Raw genomic sequence first — 20409 nt, forward strand, 5'->3', positions numbered from 1 at the left:
CCTGTATTTGTGCCTTTCATTTTTTTTGCCCAAGTGTAGTACTTTACATTTCTCCCTGTTAAAATTCATCTTGTTTGCTTTGGCCCAGTTGTCTAATCCCTCAAGCCCATCATCCAAGTCATTGATAAAGATTTTGAATAAGACTGGGCCCAAGACAGAACCCTGTGGCACCCCACTAGTCACTACTCTCCAGAATGAGGAGGAGCCATTGATGAGCACCCTTGGGGTTCCGTCAGTCAGCCAGTTACAAATCCACTGAATGGTAGCATTGTCTAGCCCGCATTTTACCAGCTTCTTTACAAGAATATCATGGGGCACCTTGTCAAAGGCCTTGCTGAAATCAAGATAGGCTACATCCACAGCATTCCCTTCATCTACCAGGCTTGTATTTCTGTCAAAAAATGAGATCAGATTAGTCTGACGTGACCTATTTTTCAGAAACCCATGCTGACTTAGTGATCACAACGTTCCTTTCTAGATGCTCACAGACCATTTGCTTAGTGATCTGCTCTAGAATCTTTCCTGGTATTGATGTCAGGCTGACTGGGTGGTAATTGTTTGGGTCCTCTCTTTCCCCCTTTTTGAAAATAGGGACAACATTTGCCCTCCTCCAGTCTGCTGGAACTTCGCCTGTTCTCCAGGAATTCTCAAAGATTATTGCCAGTGGTTCTGAAATCACCTCTGCCAGTTCTTTTAATACTCTTGGATGTAGTTCATCTGGCCCTGGAGACTTGAATACATCTAAACTAGCCAAGTATTCTCGTACTACCTCCTTACTACCTCCTTCCCACCCTCCCCTGTTTCACCTCTCCCACCAGTGAAACAGTGGTTTCTTCTTGATACCCTCCCTGTTCCACCTCTCCCACTGGTGAAACAGTAATTTCTTCTTCCTCTTCCTCTATCTCAAATATCAAGTCTGTTGGTTCAGCAAATTGTCCTTCAAGGTTGTATTTCTCCTCTATCCTTTCTGGGATTCCCCCATAAGTCACACCAGCGCATACACTCTCCTCTGGTCTTTTTTCTTCTCCCTTTTCTTGCTTTCTAAGTTCAAGTGATTCATCTGTTTCAATGTTCAATACTGGTACTTCCACAGTCTTATCCACCAAAAGCCATGTGTCAAGTTTAGAAATACTCTGTCAGTTCCAGAATTGTTTTCAGTATCAATAAATCCAACTGTGTGTCTTCCTCACCACCATCCAGAACTTTCTCTCCCAGTCCACTGCCACATTCCTCCTCCATATTTGTAGCAGACAGGAAGTGGTATTGTTGTTGTTCTTGTATTATCCGGTATAGAAAAAAAATAAAATCCAGTTTGGTCTGGATCCCACCTCTAATTCTTTTCTTTTTCTCTTGACTATCCAACTCAAAGTCAGTACTGAGCAGCCTTAAAGTTATTTTTAAAAGAAATCCTCTTTATCTGTCTGCAGCTTTCAGTCTCTCACTCTCAGACAGACACATTCCTTTCTATTGTGACGCCACAAAGAGGACTAGCTGATACTTCCTTTGACCCGGCTCCAAGTTCACAGGGGGGTTCTCTCTTGTCAAATCTCAGTCTTTTGCAGAGATTAAGTACACATTTAACTTTTCCCTTTACTCTGCATCAGGAAAAAGTTCTTTAAAACTGTATTTCTGGGTTTTCCAAAGCTTACTGCTTCATTCCATACTCAGTTGGGGGGGGGGGCTGACTTCCTTTTTACGCCTCCTCCCGGTGCCAAATTCTTGATCCCAATCAATAAATTTTGACTTACTTAGTCCAGGTCTTAACTTTTTTAGGAAGAATCCACCGCTTGCAGACTGTAGGCTCGGAGCTTCGCTTTCTGGAGGTAACAATGGTGCCCAAAATGGCTCCCGCGACTGCCACTCCGCTGGCTCTCGGGGGCTCTACTGAGCTTCCCGGGCAACGGAGGAGTCGCGTTTGGAGCTCCGCCGGGCAGGTATGCCCCCTGGACGCTCTACCAGGGTTTTTTACGGGGATCCGCATGCCCCCGCGGATTCCCCCCCCCTTCGCGATGCCAGAGACCTCGGTTTTGTTGTTATAATTATTGTTGTTTTCTTATGATTGTTTGCTGTGCCTGACTCAGGGTCCTTGTTTCCCAGGAAATGGGGAGGATGTGTCCGTTCCCCCTTGGACTATGTATCCCCCCCCGTTGTTGTGTCTCATCCCTGTGATTACTCCCATCCATGAGGTATCCCATCCCCCTCCCCCCACCCTACATCAGCCCATGACCTATTCGGGCCCCTCCCCCCACTCCCACTCGGGATAGTATTTAAAGTAGAGTAGAGGCCTAGTTTGTAGGCTGTAGAGCCGAGGCCTAGTCTGTAAAGTGGAGCCGAGGCCTAGTCTGTAAAGTAGAGCCGAGGCCTAGTTTGTAGGCTTTAAAGTAGAGGTGAAGCCTAGTCTGTCGGCCTTGGCTTGGGCTAGTATTTAAATGCGAGCCAAGGGCTCCGCCCTGTATCTTCATTCCTTGGCCCTAGCCTGACTTTGTGGGTTGTCTGGTAATGGCCGCCTTTGTGGTTTCAGTTGCTCGGTTGATGACATCATTATTTGGCGCCGCCCTTCAGAGATTCTGCTGGTGACAGTGCACAATCTGCCTTTCTATTGGATGCTGCTGGAGTCTTCAGACCTTCTGCTGGTGATGTCTAATTTGGGCGCCACTTTTTGTGTTTAATCATTATTTTAGGTGTGAAAGGTGTGGTTTTTTGAATTTTTTAATACGCCAGATCCCTCCCTGATGGGCAAGGTACGCTTTGCCCTAATTTGATGCAATTCGCTTCAGCGGTTACGGTGCAAGGGTGTTACCTCTGCACACGCAGTGTATACACACACACACACACACACACACACACACACACACACACACACTTTTATATATATAGATACTGGGTGATATTGAGAGCAAATAGGTCATGGGCCTCACTTCTACAATGGATGATTATGTGACACTTGGACCTGCTCACTGATTTATCTTGGATAATTTGATGGCCAGTTGCTTACCTGCACTGAAATCTGAGCTTACCTGTCTGAGTACAGTCTTGTGCTATGCTAATAATTTCTCTTACTTTCTTTTACCATTTCCCACCATTTTTTAGAAAAGCAATTCTCTTTTTTTTAAATTATTAAAAAGGGAGAGAAAATTTCCAGATAGGTTCTCATGGATCTCTTGTGCTTATCCTACTTTCCATAGCAAGGCAGTGTTTAATGACTGTCCTCTTTTCATTTAATAATAATAATAATAATAATAATAATAATAATAATTTAATACTTATACCCCACCCATCTGGCCGGGCCTCTCCAGTCACTCTGGGCAGTTTCCAACAGGGTATTAAAAACAGAATAAAACATCAAATAGGGCTGCTTTCAGATATCTTCTAAAAGTCAGATAGTTGTTTATTTCCATGACATCTGATGCGAGGGCGTTCCACAGGGCGGGTGCCACCACCAAGAAAGCCCTCTGCCTGGTTCCCAATCGTATCCTAGTGTTCTGGACTCAAAATCAGTGGTTTTAGCAATCTCAGGTGCTTGTGTGTTCCTGCTCTTTCTCCCACCATCCTGATGCCACCTCTGTAGACCTCATGAAGGCACATACAAATTAAGAGAGTTACCTGGATATTTTCAAGAGAAGAAATGGTTTTCCAGAGAGGTGGTAAGTCCAGAAGATTGAAGGCTCAGACTCATTTCCCCAGTGGTTATATATCAGCTACCCTTTCCAATAGGAAAGGATAGTCTATCACAGTTACTAGCAAGTAAAATTACAGGTAGGTAGCCGTGTTGGTCTGACGTAGTCGAAACAAAAAATATATTAAAAAATCCTTCCAGTAGCACCTTAGAGACCAAGTAAGTTTGTCATAGGTATGAGCTTTCGTGTGCATGCACACTTCTTCAGATACACTGAAACAGAAGTCACCAGACCCTTATGTATAGTCAGAGGGTGGGGAGGGGTATTACTCAGAAGGGTGGTGGGAATGGGTGATTGGCTGATAGGAGTGGTAAACCTGTTGATGACTGTTAACGACTGCAATTGGTCTTGCAGGAAAAAGCAAGGGGTGAGATGGCATAAGAAAGCTTTATCATGTATAATGAGATAAGAATCCAATGTCCTTATTCAGACCAGATCTCTCCATGGTTTTAAGCTTGGTAATGAGTTGCAATTCAGCAACTTCTCTTTCCAGGCTGTTTCTGATTTTTTTCTGTAATAAGACAACTACTTTGAGATATTGTATAGAATGTCCTGGGAGATTGAAGTGTTCTCCTACTGGTTTCTCTGTCTTGTGATTCCTGATGTCAGATTTATGTCCATTTATCCTTTGGCGTAGGGTTATAAGGGTTATCCTTTGGCGTAGGGTATTGTTATAAGAAGCGTGTTCTTGGTTTCAGATCTGGTTTCTTAAGCTTGTAGCCACCTTCTGTAAGGAATGACGGTATACAAATTAACAGTGAAATGAAATTAAATGAAAGCAGTTAAGGTGGCAAGCAGTCGGTACAAGAAAGAGCTTGTTATGAGCGGAAAGACAAGAGCAAGCACTAAACTACTGTACACTCCTAAGTCTTGAAGGCTATGTGCCAGCAAATATAAAAAGTAGGGTGAAGATCCATTAAACATTCAGAGCAGTGGAGCTGACCTGGATATGCCATTACCTAGTTTATTCAAGATGTACTTCTCCCATGTAAGGTTGAGGTGTGGGAAAACAGAACAAAATTATTCTGCAATTTTGAACTAGCAGTGCATTCTGCTAATGCATCCCTCCCCCCAGTTATGTCACCAAGAAATCCCACCCATTCAATATCTGAAGGAATTTTGCACAGATGAAATATTCTTTTATTAGAGGAATAAGGTGGCAAATGAACAGATAAATGTTTGCAGTGCTTTTAAACATTCGTTAATTAAAATACGGAGAATCTGCCTGACTCAAATGAAGAAGGGCAAGACTGACAGCTGAGCCAGCAGTTACGGTTTGGCTGAGCTGAGCCAGCATTTGAGCTTCCCTTGAGAAATAATTCTCAGACCAAGTAAACAGCAGATGCTACCAGAATATCAAAGAAGGTGTTTGTGCTTCCGGACCCTGGAAAGCCAAACACAGCTGGTATTTGCTCACTTTTTAAAAAACTAAAATCTATACTTAAATGTAATTTTTAAGGGAGTGTACATGTGAAGAGCCTGCTGGATCAGGCCAGAGGCTCATCTAGAGCTGCATCCTGTTCTCACAATAGACAACCAGATGATGATGATGTTGTTTAGTCGTGTCCGACTCTTTGGTGGAAGCCAGGCACTCCTGTCTTCCACTGCCTCCCGCAGTTTGGTCAAACTCATGTTCGTAGCTTCGAGAACACTGTCCAGCCATCTCGTCCTCTGTCGTCCCCTTCTCCTTGTGCCCTCCATCTTTCCCAACATCAGGGTCTTTCCCAGGGAGTCTTCTCTTCTCATGAGGTGGCCAAAGTATTGGAGCCTCAGCTTCAGGATCTGTCCTTCCAGTGAGCACTCAGGGCTGATTTCCTTCAGAATGGATAGGTTTGATCTTCTTGCAGTCCATGGGACTCTCAAGAGTCTCCTCCAGCACCATAATTCAAAAGCATCAATTCTTCGGCAATCAGCCTTCTTTATGGTCCAGCTCTCACTTCCATACATCACTACTGGGAAAACCATAGCTTTAACTATACGGACTTTTGTTGGCAAGGTGATGTCTCTGCTTTTTAAGATGCTGTCTAGGTTTGTCATTGCTTTTCTCCCAAGAAGCAGGCGTCTTTTAATTTCGTGACTGCTGTCACCATCTGCAGTGATCAAGGAGCCCAAGAAAGTAAAATCTCTCACTGCCTCCATTTCTTCCCCTTCTATTTGCCAGGAGGTGATGGGACCAGTGGCCATGATCTTGGTTTTTTTGATGTTGAGCTTCAGACCATATTTTGCGCTCTCCTCTTTCACCCTCATTAAAAGGTTCTTTAATTCCTCCTCGCTTTCTGCCATCAAGGTTGTGTCATCTGCATATCTGAGGTTGTTGATATTTCTTCCGGCAATCTTAATTCCGGCTTGGGATTCATCTAGTCCAGCCTTTCGCATGATGATGATTGCGCTTTAACCCCTGCCCTTCACTCTAAGGTCCTAGGGCAGATGACAATGATTAAAACACAACATTAATATTAAAATACAGCATTACCACAACAGTAAAACAATGTAAAAGAACTCAAAATTACAACTCAGAATCCAAGCACAAGTGCCCTCTCTCCTCCTGTGATTTCCTGTTCAAAGGATTGACTGTGTTTGACTTTGGAGGCAGAGCAGAGCCATCCTGGCTAGGAGCCTGCAGTGGCTCTCTCCTCCATGAAGTTGCCTAATCCACTTGTAATCCACTTGTAAAAGCAGGGCCCTCTTAAGCATACCCGGTGCCCTGGCGCTGTGGTGCAAAGATCCCTCCGGCGGCACCCCCCGCCCCGTTTCCCAGTGCAGCTGTCTGGCGGGTGTAGCGCACAGTGCGGCTGCTGCAGGCTCAGCAGCGCGGCACCCCCCTGGTGGCCGGGCGCCCGGGCGCCCTGCACCACCCAGCCTTGCCTTGCCATAGGGCGGCCCTGTGTAAAAGCATCTCTGCTGGTGAGGTGACCATTGCTGCCTCCTGTGGGGGAAAGTTTCACATTCGTACTTTCTTTTATCTTTTGTCCTGAATCCTCCAACATTCAGCTCCATTAAATGTTCATGGCTTCTACTATTAAGAGAAAGGAAAAACTTTCTCCACTTTCTCCATGGCATGCATTATTTTATAAACTTGCCTCTTCCTTGCCTTTACTCGAAGAAGGCCAGGAGAAGGCCTGTGCCATCACTGTGGTTTGCCAGGGCAGCTAGGATTGATTGATCTTTTAAAAAGCTTTTTCAAAAAATTCCACGTTAAAAAAATACTTTCTAGCCCCTGTGGGAAACTGTAGCAGCAGTGCAGGCATTTCCTTGCCTAGCTTGCCCTGGATGCCAGAGCAAGATGGTCCTAGGCCTTTTTCAGAGGCCAGGAAGGCAGTGGAGTGTTTGAGGGCCAAGGTGGATAGGAGCCAAAAAAGAATACTAGACACATATTTTCTGCAAATTTCTTTGGCTTCCTTATGGAATTGGCTTCATTTTCTTGGGACGCACTGTGTTAACTGCATCCATGAATTTATTAGCAGGCTTAATGTGACAGTTATGTGAGCTTTTGGGGGGGGAGGGGGGTGTCAGTTGTGGGAATGGTTTGTTTCTGGCCTTCAGAAATGGCTGCCAGAGTCAGCCCTGGAAGTGCAGCTACTGCAGAAGCCTGCCTGGTCTGCCCCCCTCGGGCCCAGAAGTGAGGCCAGAGGAGCCCTTGTCCCATTGCCATTGGAGATTACAGGAGAGGGCTGGACCCCTTGAACTAAAGCAGCACCTTCCTGTTGAGGGGACAACACCGACTAACAACTAGGATGTTGCTGCTAGACATCTAAAAGCTGTATTGGGAAGCTTTTTAAGGAATAATGTTTTTATATATGTTGGAAGCTGCCCAGAGTGGCTGGGTCAACCCAGTCAGATGGGTGGGGTACAAAAAAAAATATTATTATTATTTTAGGTTTCAGGTTATTTCTTGCTGAAGCAACATCCGAGCTCTGTGAAGGCAAGGCATGGCCCCAACCATGCCTCGCCTCGCCTCAGAATAGGAAAATGAAACAGCTGTGACCTAAATGCTTCAGTCATGGTGAAACTTTGGAAAGTTGGACTCCCCCCCCTCTCCTCAGAATGGGTGGTGTTAGCATTGCATCCCTTCCTCTGTTCCTTGAATCACAGTATCATTCTTATCATTGCCCTTCCATGGCCCAATTAACTCATGAGAGGATTGGTCCCAGTCCAGAGTCCCTGTGGATGAGGGCTGCCTCACCCTCGAACCCAGGCCCAGACCACGGCCACCCCATGAACTGGTGCCCGGGTGTCAACTTGCATGTTTCTGTTCTGGTTCTCATGAGCTCCATCTGGCCCCAAATGAAAGGGAGTAGTTTATACATGCCATAAGCAGACTGCAATTAGATGTACTATAATTGAAGATAATACTGTCATTGAACCTAGTCCTGGAACTAGGACTCAGTATCACCTATATTTCTCTATATTGTGAGGTATCATATTTTAACTACAGTACAGCCAAAGTTCTTGGCCACGGCTTCTGTCCAGTTCTGCTTTGGGGTTCAGGAGTAAGCTGTGCGCCCTCTGCTGAAATCTCTTGGCTGCCCTACAAACCCTGCCCTGGCTCTCCTGGTAAAACCTCCTTGAATTGACCCCAAGATCCCAAGATCCTTATGAATGTGCTGCTGCTGCTGCCTCTGCATCATATCCAAATGAAGGACTGGGATGTTTTTCAGAAGCCAGAACTAATTTTAGTCTCATATTGTGGAATTTATTTATGCATTTCAAAACAACATTTTGCAGAGTATAATGCACTCTAATTATAGCCTCAGGTAATGCATCTGAAGGAATTAACTCATTCTGCTAACTGGGATAAAGCCAGAGGAGATTATAAACTCTCTGCAGAGCATGTCTTGAAAGGAATAGAAAAAGCAATGCAGTTGAGAAGTGACGTGCCTATCTGCTCCCCACATAAAAATGTCAGCTTCTTTGAGGTATATATTTTTGTTATTTGCAGACACACATATAATTGTGGCCTCCACTCTACTACATTTCTCTGCTTATCTGTCTCTAGAGGTCTGCTTACCCCCTTCTAGGGGTGTGGCTGGTTTGTGGGACAGACAGTGCCCCCCCCCAATGAAGCAGGGCTATGTGTCAGGGTCTCATCCCTGCCAGAGCGTGAGCTTTGGCTTGTGCTCCTGGCTTGAAATCCTGCTCCATGCAGCCTGCTGAATTGGCCAATGTCAGGCTGGCACAAAGGTCCGGGTCATAGCTGCCAAGTTTTCCCTTTTCTCGCGAGGAAGCCTATTCAGCATAAGGGAAAATCCCTTAAAAAAAGGGATAACTTGGCAGCTATGGTCCGGGCTCTTGGGGGGGGGGGGGTAGAGGAAACAATCAGGCTTCCCTCAGGTCTGCTCCCAGGGGATTTGACGCAGCCCACACCAGCCTTCAACACCAAGCTCTTCTTCGTTGGATTAACCTACCTATCCACTCCTGTAATTTTTCATTTACTCATTGAATTGACCTTGCTATGGCTGCGGTGGTCACCATATTTTTGGGGCCGGGTAGGAATTTGCCTGTCAGGCGTGTTATGTACTGAGCTGAATCCTAGAACAATAGGATTCAGAATCAGCAGTCTGATTGGTCCGCAGGAGCTACCCAATCCAACTCCAGGTGGAAGTGAATCCGCAACCTGATTGGCCTGCAGGAGCAGCCAATCAGGCTGCAGGCAGAAGTCAATCCACAACCTGATTGGCCCACAGGTGTAGCCCTGAAGTAGCCAATCACGCAAGGCCCATTGTGTAAATAATGTATATAAGCAGATGGTTTTGGGAAAAGAGCCATTCTTCTCCTCTTCTCCTTGATGACTATGAGCTGAATAAAGAGCATGAAATTCACTCTCGACTCCGAGTATATTGCAGGCGAATTGGCTATGAGCTGGAGGTTTTGCCTACCTCGTAGCAATTGCCACAACTTTGGCAGTTTAGGCATTGGGTAACCTTAGCCTTGGGTGGGTGGGGGTTGTTGTACTCTCACTTTCCCCTCCAGAAATAGGGTATCCTGTTAAAGGGCTCCGTGGTGGAGTTGCATCTGTCCATTTGCCCAGATGGGGGGCTTGGACCTCAGTGCTCCTAGAGGTGGCAATCCCCCAATCTGATGTAAGCCATGGGAATCTCCACTGCCGGGTTCACTCTGGTGTCATTTTCAGTAAGCGCAGAAATTAGAATGCTCACCCAATGCCTGTGCCAACCACCTCATCCGCAGTCAGTTAAGTTGCAGCCTGATACATTCATTCTTGGTGGCAGCGACGGGGGAGGGACGATGCTATAAAAATACACAATGTAAAAACACAGATCCCAGACTCTCAACGTGACTTGGGGAGAGTGGTGTGAGAAGGATTCCATGCCCCCTTGGATCTCAGCCTCCTCACACAACCCCAGCCCCCAAGCCTTTCGTGATACTGGGATCAGTTTGGGGCTGGGTTGCCACACGGTGGGCTCCTTTTGCCCCCTGCACCTTGGGCGCGGTTAAAACACACTCTGCCACTGCCCACGTGCAATCACTGGAAAGGGGCTGGGGAAACTCCTGGGGACCTGACAAAGTAGCGTCAGTCGAGGAAGACAAGAGGGAACTGGATGGAGCAGTGATCTGACCCAGCAGCAAGACAGATCTATTGCAAACTAATTCTGTGAAAATAAACTGGATTTGAGTCAGAATGGTGATTGATAGTGATATGTGAGAGTGTCTGAATTATAATATCTCTCTTTTGTCCCCTTCTTTTCCCTTACAGCTTGTGGCCAATGCTATCCTTTTTGTCAGTGTAAATTTGTATGGGGTCTTTGTGAGGATTTTGACAGAGAGGGCGCAAAGAAAGGCTTTCCTTCAGGCCAGGAACTGCATAGAGGACAGGCTGAAGCTGGAGGATGAAAATGAAAAACAGGTCAGTGGAAATGTGTTTTTGTTTTTCCCCCCCTTGTCTTTCTTTGGCATCATATTGGCACATATCCTGTAGGACAAGCGTCTGATCTGTAAGGAAAAGCATCTCATTGCAAAGTGTATTTTCATTTGCAAGCGCAGTTGCCCCACTCTTGATTTCTTATCAACAATGAAAACACAGCAGGCAGCACTGATTCCATATTTAGCATAAGCTCCAGATAAAGCAGAGAAATGGGAGAATCTTCACTTGGCCTCGAGTAAGATAGCACTTAACCCAAAATGCAAATTATATTTTAATTTGTAAATTGGATTTCAGAGTCATGCTTCTTCTTGCCTTCTCTTTACTAGCATTGGTATATATATATATATATATATATATATATATATATATATATATATATGGTGGGGAGAATACTTTCAGGGGCCAAACTACACTGGTGTACTAAAACTAATTTAAATCCAGTAAGCAGTCTTCTTAGCGGATGCTATTATGAATGCATAGTCTTGAATTTGCAACAAGATTGTTCAGGTAAAGCTGCAGATGAGATAACCTTATATTATCTGTTAGTGGACCTGTTAATGGTCCACTTACTCCTTAGCCACTTGCAGCTTGAAATTTAGGCAAAGAGTATTGAGTTCCACACCACGTGGAGAGAGGTGTGTTGTTAGGGGTGTTATAGGAAAATCCCTGGGCTCACTTGGATTGCCAAACAAAGACACCAGCCAAGAATATAGGAGCAAAACAGCAGCCAGTAGGCCTGATCTTTATTCAAAAGACTGTTGCAACAGGACTTTCACCCACCACATGGAAGAAGCAGGAAGAAACCCTGAACAAAGGATGGCTCCTTCTTTTATAAGTTCCCCCCTTTTACCCACAACACCCTTAGTGACGCATCATGCATGCATATATCACAAATACGTCATAGTTAAGTCACAATCTGGAAGGGGTTTCCAGCAGAAACCTGAGCAACAGGTTTGCCCCTGCGACAGACCCAAGGACTTTGCCACCAATTAATATTCGACAAACCCAGTCCCGGCGTTGTCACTAAACTTTAGGGGATCTGCTGCCACCAATTATGTGACGAAATGTCCTCCCTCTCTATTACTAAAAATGCGACACAGGAATCCAGGGGTGAAACCACCCTCCCTCTTCTCCTGCCGCCTTAAAATAAACCCCTGTTACTTGGGTTTCTTAGTAAAGAGAGTCTTCCAGCTTACGTGGCCTGGTATCTTGAGAAACTCTAGGCTGTTTGACGGAATAACCTCCTGCCTACAGTAAAGGGTCTCACTCAGTTTGATTCCCCACTGCAAAAGTTTGCCCTTTCCACTCTGGCAACTTTGTGGCACCCCAGGTTATCCTCCTAAGCCTCCTCCGTGTAACTCTAAGACACAAACTGTCGCCACTATTCCTGAGGTAAGTTTTGTCCTCTACTGAGCCACCACTTCTGTGAGTTTTGATACCCAGGCAGGTCCACAACAGATCATTGCCTAACGTTACAACATCTCATCTATGTAACACCCTTCCTCCGTAACTGCTGAACTGAATTCCAACAAATTTGGCCACAGCATTCCATGCCCATCAGGGAGGGATCTGGCATAAAAAAATTATCAAAAAACCACACCTTTCACACCTAAAATAATGATTAAATGCAAAAAAGTGGTGTCCCTATTAGACATCACCAGCAAAAGCTCTGAAGACTCCAGCAGCATCCAATAGAAAGACAGATTGCACGCTGCTGCCTCCAAAGCCGCACCACCAGATGACATCACAAAATTCCACAGCAACCAACTGAAAACAGGCCTTTTGCAGCAACAAGGCTCAACATTGCCCGGCAGACTGAATAGGCCGCAGCAGACTAGGCTGCTTTCCAGACTAGGCCAAGTGGAGGTAGGGGCCTGCCCGGGGAGTATGGGGGGCCGAATAGGGGGCAGGGATAGGTAATGGGTCAGAACAGGGTGGGGGGAGACACAGGGATGAAACCTGCCCTCTCCACAGCATCTTGCCTCGGCTAGGCCACTTTCCAGAGTAGGCCAAGTGGAGGTAGGGGCCTGCCTGGGTGGGTGGGGGCAAATAGGTCATAGGTTGGGACAGGTTGGGCCCAATCACAGGGATGAACCGGGGGATGGGGGGAGGAGGGACAGAACAGGTTGGGGGGGGAGACACAGGGATGCACCTATGTAAACATAACACACGAAAAACAGGGGGACTCTGAAGGTGAGGGGAGTCTGAAGTGGGACTCTGAGGCTCCATTTAACAAACTGAGCCACCGCAACGCATGGCAGGGCCAACTAGTAGGTAAATATAAGTCAAGAGGGCAGGTCTAACTATACGCCACCTTCGTAGACTTAAAAGCAGCCTTTGACACAGTTTCCAGAACCAGACTCTGGGACAGACTACAGGGCACCTCAGTTGATAGACGGCTTCTGCTACTAATTCAGGCACTGCACACAAACACGGCTCTCAGTGTCAGGTGCGGCCGCCTAGGACACCTAACAGACCCCATTAATACCTACCAGGGAGCCAGGCAAGGGGGCCTTTGGGCTCCACTGCTATTCAACTTTTATTTAAATAACTTAGTAGCCGCACTAAATGACTGAGAACTCCATCCACCAAAGCTCACAAACCGCCGTATTTCGGTTTTGTTATATGCCGACAATGCGGTAATTCTATCCAGAACCCCTATTATACTCAAAAGGGCACTAAAAAAGCTCGCTATATACTGTGAAACCGAATGCCTCAAAATCAACTATCAAAAAACCAAGATATTAGCCTTTGGGAAAAAACCAAAGCTTAGAAGTTGGGAACTTCAAGGCCACAAATTAGAACAAGTCACAAACTATAAATATCTCGGAAGGGTGGTACAGGCCTCACGATCCAACAAACTTCGCATAAATTCCACTGGGAGCTCCATGGAAAAAACTGCAAACTGCATCCTCAAATTTCTCAGAGCCCAAGGGGTTCCCCCCCCCCCCGGCAGCCCTTAAACTATTCAAGGCCAAAACACTGGCACAGCTCCTTTATGGAGCCTTTCTGTTTCCACCTTCCTCTTCCTTCTCCCCCCTGGAGCATGTGCAATCTAAATTTCTTAGAGCTCTCCTACATGTCCCCAGATGCGTCTCAAACGCATGGGTTAGACTAGAAATGGGGATGATGAGAGTGGAGGCTTTCATCTGCCTATCATCAATTTACAAATGGCTGGCACTAAATCTGCTCCCCCGAGGAATAGCTCCATCGATCCTCTGCGATCAGGCTGGCTAACAGCAGTCCTGAACACTCTCCAGAAAATGGGTTTTGCTCCCCAAGCCCTTCTAAGTCTGGGGTTGAGCCAAGCAAAGGCCACGGTCAGACAAAGAATCATAGACATTGAGAGACAACAGGACTGCTCAAGATGCCCCGAATATAAAATTGGAGAAACTGGGAGATATATAGCTGCTCCGGCAGCTTACCTCTTTTTTCTCTTAGCCAAAAAGGCAAGAGGGGCTTTCACACTTGCCAGAAGCTCAGCCCTGCCCACGCCTGTCCTGGAAGGAGCTCACAAAAAAGTTCCATATGCTCAAAGACTCTGCATCTGCTCATTGGGGGAAATAGGAAGCCCAGAGCACTTTTTCTTTAGATGTCCCTTCTATGAAGAGGCACGTAGGGAGACCTTGGATTCCATCCTGGTGAGGTTAGTTGACCTCCCGGAAAAGCAAAGATATGACCTGCTCCTGTTTGGCAAAGACCAGAAGACAACCCGGGCGGTCGCCAGATTCTGTGTCCAGATCTGCAGACATAGACCTTCCCCTGAGACAAACCAGCTCATTTGAAAGTCCCTAATTCCGGTTCCCCGAGCGACCCAGCGCCAGTTCTCCATGACAGCTTTTTAAAAGTTTTAAGTATTTTTATGCTCATTACATTTATAAATATTAATTTTATTGTTGTATAAAGTTCTATATATATGTTTTGTATTTCGGGATTGTTCTCCCAAATGTGTTTTTCAAAAGCTGGTCTTCGACCGTAATAAATTATTTGTTTCAAGTACACTTTTTTGTTCTGACTGAGTCCCCAATCCATTTTGGCTGGGTTCACCATTGTCTTTGAGATGGCCACTTGCCTGCCACTCTGGGGCCAGGATGCCAGCAATTAACACCTAGGAAAGGAGCTGCTGAGTACATGCTCTCAGGCTTCAGGGATTATGGCTGCCCCTGCCCACATCCCAGGCTCCCCCCTTTGTAGCCGTTTACTTTCTGAACAGAACAAAGTTGGAACAGCGAAAATCCTATACTGGAGCAATTTTATATGACTTTAAAGTTTTCCCATTGAGCCATTACATAGATGCATTTATCAGTGAATTGTTACATTTGATCATGTGCAGCGGAGGCCCTTTGAATAGAGATTGGGGGGGGGGGGACTGTGTGATGAAGTGTTTTGTGGGGACATCTGCAAGAGTGATTTGTTGATTTCGGTAGTTGGGCTGTGTGTGTATGATGTCCGCTGGAGGGGCAACCCCCCAAACTTTCCATAAATTCTGGTAACAGGGGTAAAAATGGGTGACAACTGCTCTTGGTTACATCTTACCAGAGTTTGACATGACATTGTGTGGGGATCTGATCATCCACTGTTGTGCAAGACCCCCAGTAGACTATTAATCCTGTCCGGTGCCTCTGCTACCCGCAATGAAAGCATTGACAATTTAATGCATTTATTTTAATTTTTTATATTTTATTTTTTTGATCTTTATTGATTTTGTACAGTGGATCACAGTTCTAGCTCTCCATTAGTAGTATACATAGGGGGGTGGGGGAAAGAAAGAAAGAAAGAAAGAAAGAAAGAAAGAAAGAAAGAAAGAAAGAAAGAAAGAAAGAAAGAGAAAGAAAGAAAGAAAATAAGGTTTTCCCCATATTGAGGCTTCCCTCCTCCCCAACCTGGGTTCTCTGCGTAACTATATCAACTGCATATTGAACAGCATCTATTTTACAATTATCCAATGCGTCTTAGAGTTATTTCACATTGCAGAAGTCATTCAATGCCCAACAAAGATTTTACATGCTTACAGTGAACTTTTTACATTTTGTCTATATTTATCCCATTCTCTGTTGAATTATTAATCTATCCCTGTTAATCTTGCCATTTCAGCGTACTCAGATAATTTCGTCTGCCATTCCATTTTTGTCTCCTTTCCAACATTGGGCTTACAACATTCTCGCTACTGCAGTTGCATACATGAACAATCTCCTTAAGTCTTTTGGTATCTCTACACCTATGATCCCGAGCTGAAAGGCTTCCAGCTATTTGGGAAAGGTTAATTTAAACATTTTTTTTTAGCTTGTTGTAGATCATTTCCCAAAATTCCTTTATCTTTTTGCATTTTATCCACATATGATACATAGTTCCTTCTATTTCTTTACATTTCCAACACAAGTTGGAGCTGGTTCTGTACATTTTCGCTAGCTTACAGGGTGACAAGTACCAGCAACAGAGCATCTTCATGTAGTTTTCTTTCAAAGTGTAACATGCCGTAAAATTTAAGTACTCTCTCCAGAGTTTTTCCCAGGCTGTAATTGTGTTTTTATTTTGTTTTTTATGGGATGGCATTGAATTTCGTTGTACTATGCGCAATGACAATAAAGTATTCCATTCCATTCCATTCTTTGAAAGTTATACCCAAAATTTCTGGCCCATTGAATCATCACTGATTTTACTTCTTCATCTTTCACCAACCAATCTAGCAAGATCCTATACATTGTGGAAAGTAGTTTCCCCTTACTTGGTATTAACTTCTCAAATCTCGATAACTTAGTGGTGAAGCCTTTTTTAAAAATCTGCTTTGAATATATCATTCAACTGGTAATATTATAACCAGTCAGTTAAGCAGTTTCTTACTTCCTCTCTCCCCCTAATTTTAACTAGTTCTCTTCTTCCTTAAGAAGTTCTTTAGAGGTTGCCCAGTCTTTGCTCATGTTCATTTTCTTTACTGAAATTGCCTCAAGCGGTGATAGCCACCAGGGCATTTTTTGTTCTAGCAAATCTTTATATTTATTCCATACCATGCATAATAATCGTCTTATCACATGATTCAGGAACCCTCTGTGTACTTTGCCTTTTTCATACCATAAGTACGTGTGCCAACCGAATCTGTTGCCGAAACCCTCTAAATCTAGCATATCTGTGTTTTGTAAAAGTATCCATTCCCTGATCCAGCAGAGGCAGGATGCCTCGTAATAGTTTTAGATCTGGTAGTGAGAAGCCTTTTGGTTAGTAATTTCTGTTTAATTCTAGGTCCGTCCCCCTACCAAATAAACTTTGAAATGTCTCTTTGCCGATCTTTGAAGGGACTTGCCCCACTGATCACCGGAACTGATTGAAACAAAAACAACATCCTTGGTAGCACGTTCATTTTTATCATAGAGAACCTTTCCCAGAATGATAGATTTAGTCTGCCCCAGATCTCCAGATTTCTTTTTATTTATTTATGTTGTTAGGTAGTTGTCTTTAAATAAGTTAATATTTTTCACCATAATCCATACTCCTAAATATTTGACTTTTTTACTTCTTGTCATACCAGTAATTCTTTGTACCTCCTTTTTATCTTGTTCTACCATATTTTTCACCAACAACTTGGTTTTATTTTTGTTGAGTATGAAACCTGCCACCTGACCAGACTCCATAATCTTTTCCAGAACTATTGGCAAACTTTCCTTTGGATTTTCTGTTGTTTTTATAAGATCAGCCACAAATGCTTTTAGTTTAAAAGATTTATTTCCTACCCTTATACCCTCTGCTCTTATTTTCCTTGTCAGGGTTTCCAAGACTAGTATAAATAGTAATGGGGACAGTGGACACCCCTGTCTTGTTCCCTTAATTATTTTACAACTTTCTGTTATATCATTATTTATAATCAGTTTAGCTAGCTGTTCAGAGTAAATTGTGTTTATACCTCTACGGACGTCTCCCCCAAACCCATTACTTCAAGTGTTTTTTAATGCATTTATTAAGGTGTATGAGGAAGGCAAGAAGTTCACAGCACTTTTAACATATTTTTTCTTCCCAGAAGCTAACTTCCATGCAGAGCAGTGATGAGCGCATCATAGGGACAGTGGCACAATTAAAATTCTCCTGACCCTCCTTGCTGCTTTCTAGCATCTTGGGCTGCCCAAAGAAAGTTCTCTCTGGGCACAGGCCAGGCCATGGCACAGGCAATGTCCACTGACGTGGGCACACCAGTGCCTGGGCTGGCCAGCTCCCTCGCCCACTGCCACATGGGGAAAACAAAGTGGGCTTCCCAATGGATGCCAGAGAACCATCAATAGAAAAAAGAGGGAGAACAGGGAACGCAGAAATATGTAGTGTCCAGGTGTAGATAGATTTTGTTATAATGGTTATTCTTATCAGCCATACAAAGCATGATGCAGAAGCTAAAAAAGCCAATGCAATTCTGGGCTGCATCAATAGGAGTGTAGCATCTAGATCAAGGGAAGTAATAGTACCACTGTATTCCGCTCTGGTCAGACCTCACCTGGAGTACTGTGTCCAGTTCTGGGCATCACAGTTCAAGAAGGATACTGACAAGCTGGAACGTGTCCAGAGGAGGGCAACCAAAATGGTCAAAGGCCTGGAAACAATGCCTTATGAGGAACGGCTTAGGGAGCTGGGTATGTTTAGCCTGGAGAAGAGAAGGTTAAGGGGTGATATGATAGCCATGTTCAAATATATTAAAGGATGCCATATAGTGGAGGGAGAAAGGTTGTTTTCTGCTGCTCCAGAGAAGCAGACACGGAGCAATAGATTCAAGCTACAAGAAAGAAGATTCCACCTAAACATTAGGAAGAACTTCCTGACAGTAAGAGCTGTTCGACAGTGGAACTTGCTGCCAAGAAGTGTGGTGGAGTCTCCTTCTTTGGAGGTCTTTAAGTGGAGGCTTGACAGCCATCTGTCAGGAATGCTTTGATGGTATTTCCTGCTTGGCAGGGGGTTGGACTGGATGACCCTTGTGGAGTCTTCCAACTCTATGATTCTATGAGAGACAGAAAGCTGTGATCATATGTAACTAGATTCTGCATAGTGGTGATGAACGGGACTTCCCTTTGTGACTGTGATTGCATGGCAACTTTCCCCCTGGCCCTCAATCAATCAAGGATACCATCTCAATAGCTACATGCAGTGAGGTTTTGTCAGTGATTTTAGGATTCATGATGCTGTGAACCCTTCTATATTTTTAGCCCTAGTCAAGTGTCAGTCTAACAGATGCTAAGCAGAATTAAAATTCTCTCAGAAACAGAAACACAAGAAATGTGTAGGGTATACAAACTAATAGATTCAAAAACAGGGGTCTCAAGCCCCTACACACAACATCCAAGTAGGGGGCTGTTCTTAGATATCCCCAGTGGCAGCTCCCTTGTGCCACCTGTGAAATGGTCAAACTATTTAGCAGTTCACCCCACTCAAAATCTAAGACATAATCCAGCAGTTCAATACTGGTAGTTAATATTGAGGGAGGGAAAGATGTAAGGAAATGTACTCGGCTTCTTCTTTTACAATCACTCATAGCTGAGTAAGATTGTTTTCCATGAACACAGTCTTAACAGTGTATCTGTAGGTAACAGTGGAGGCCAATTCTGGATCCACACATCCTTCCACAGTGGGGACATAGGTTTCTGGGCGGGAGTTGATCTTGGTGAGGATTTGCCAAGCTGCCTTCCTCTTAGCTCATTTCTCCCTTTCTTCCTGAGTTTGTGCTTCTTCAAAGTCCACAACACCTTGGGTAAAGGCTATTTTCCAATTGGAGCGCTTGCAGGCTGTCAGGGAAGAGCCAGGATGCGCCGCTTCGTCAGTAGCAGGGGAGGGTTCTGAGCAGGAACTGTCAGAAGAGGAAGACAGGGAAATGACGCATGAAGCAGAACAGGGGGCGGAGTGTAGTCAGGCAGAGCAGGCGGTCAGAGATGGCTAAGAGTCGAGAGAAGGAAGTTCAGACTCAGAAAGGGGGGGGGGCGTTCACATCAGCACAGGCAAGGAGGGAAATGAAACGTAAAGATCAAAGACGTCTCACGAGGTTTCCACGCCTACTTTGCTGGTGCCAAAATCAAAAGAAGCCACTCCCTGAATCTGACTTGACAGGTTCGGACGCATGATTTTGAACTGTAGCTGTTCTTTTGTATATATGTAATAAAGACTGTAAATATCACGCTGAGTGTACTGGATTGTTACTGCAAAGAAGGAACACCACCTTGACACAGGCCAATGTTTCCCAGTTATCAGTGGTTATACTACATTTTTAAATATTTGCCTTGAGAGAGTTTTAAACCTCTTTTCTCGTCCACCAGTATTTCACTCTCCATTCTTAAGTTTGGAACAGAGTAGTTGCTTTGGAAGATGATAATCAGGTATCTGAACCACATGACTAGTCCCAACAAAGTTGAAGAATCATTGCTTTGACACTAGCGATCTTTGTTACTTCCAGTACACTGGCATTATTCGCTTGTTTTCCAAAATAATGTGTTAATTTTTTTGGAGACACTGTTGATGGAATCTTTCAAGGAGTTGGAGATGGCGCTTATAAGTGGTCCATGTTTCACAAGCGTACAGTAAAGTTGGTAGTATGATAGCTAAGTAAACAAGCACACATGGATATTGAACACAGTTACAGAATTGTGCCCACTGGCTACAGTTCTGTACAAAGCTCAATGAGACATAACTGTGCAGGATAGCAAACCCAGCCTGCCAGCGAAGTGCATTTGTCAGGCCTGTCCATGCATGCATGCAACAATCTGATTGCTGTGACAGCAGCTGAGTGAGTCGGAGAGCAGATGGTGCGCCACCATGCTGAGGATTCAGCCTTCATTATTCCATGGGAAGGGCAATTTTTCTGACGTTTCCTGAAGCCTGTTCAGACCTTAT

The 20409-nt window shown here is 44.7% G+C and overlaps 1 protein-coding gene across 6 annotated transcripts in view; it reads left to right on the plus strand.

Annotated features, from left to right (window-relative positions):
- Positions 1-20409, plus strand: part of ADCY1 (adenylate cyclase 1) — a 171867-nt gene that overhangs the window by 47832 nt on the left and 103626 nt on the right. For all 6 annotated transcript variants that reach the window (XR_009558355.1, XM_035101384.2, XM_060280537.1 and 3 more), the window contains exon 2: positions 10390-10539. Coding sequence is in view for 5 of the 6 variants with exons in the window: in XM_035101384.2 (XP_034957275.1) it covers positions 10390-10539 (150 nt within the window). In the remaining variant the exon portion in view is untranslated. The remainder of the gene's footprint in view (positions 1-10389; positions 10540-20409) is intronic.

Source organism: Zootoca vivipara, chromosome 12, assembly GCF_963506605.1.
Source record: "Zootoca vivipara chromosome 12, rZooViv1.1, whole genome shotgun sequence".
Taxonomy (NCBI): domain Eukaryota; kingdom Metazoa; phylum Chordata; class Lepidosauria; order Squamata; family Lacertidae; genus Zootoca; species Zootoca vivipara.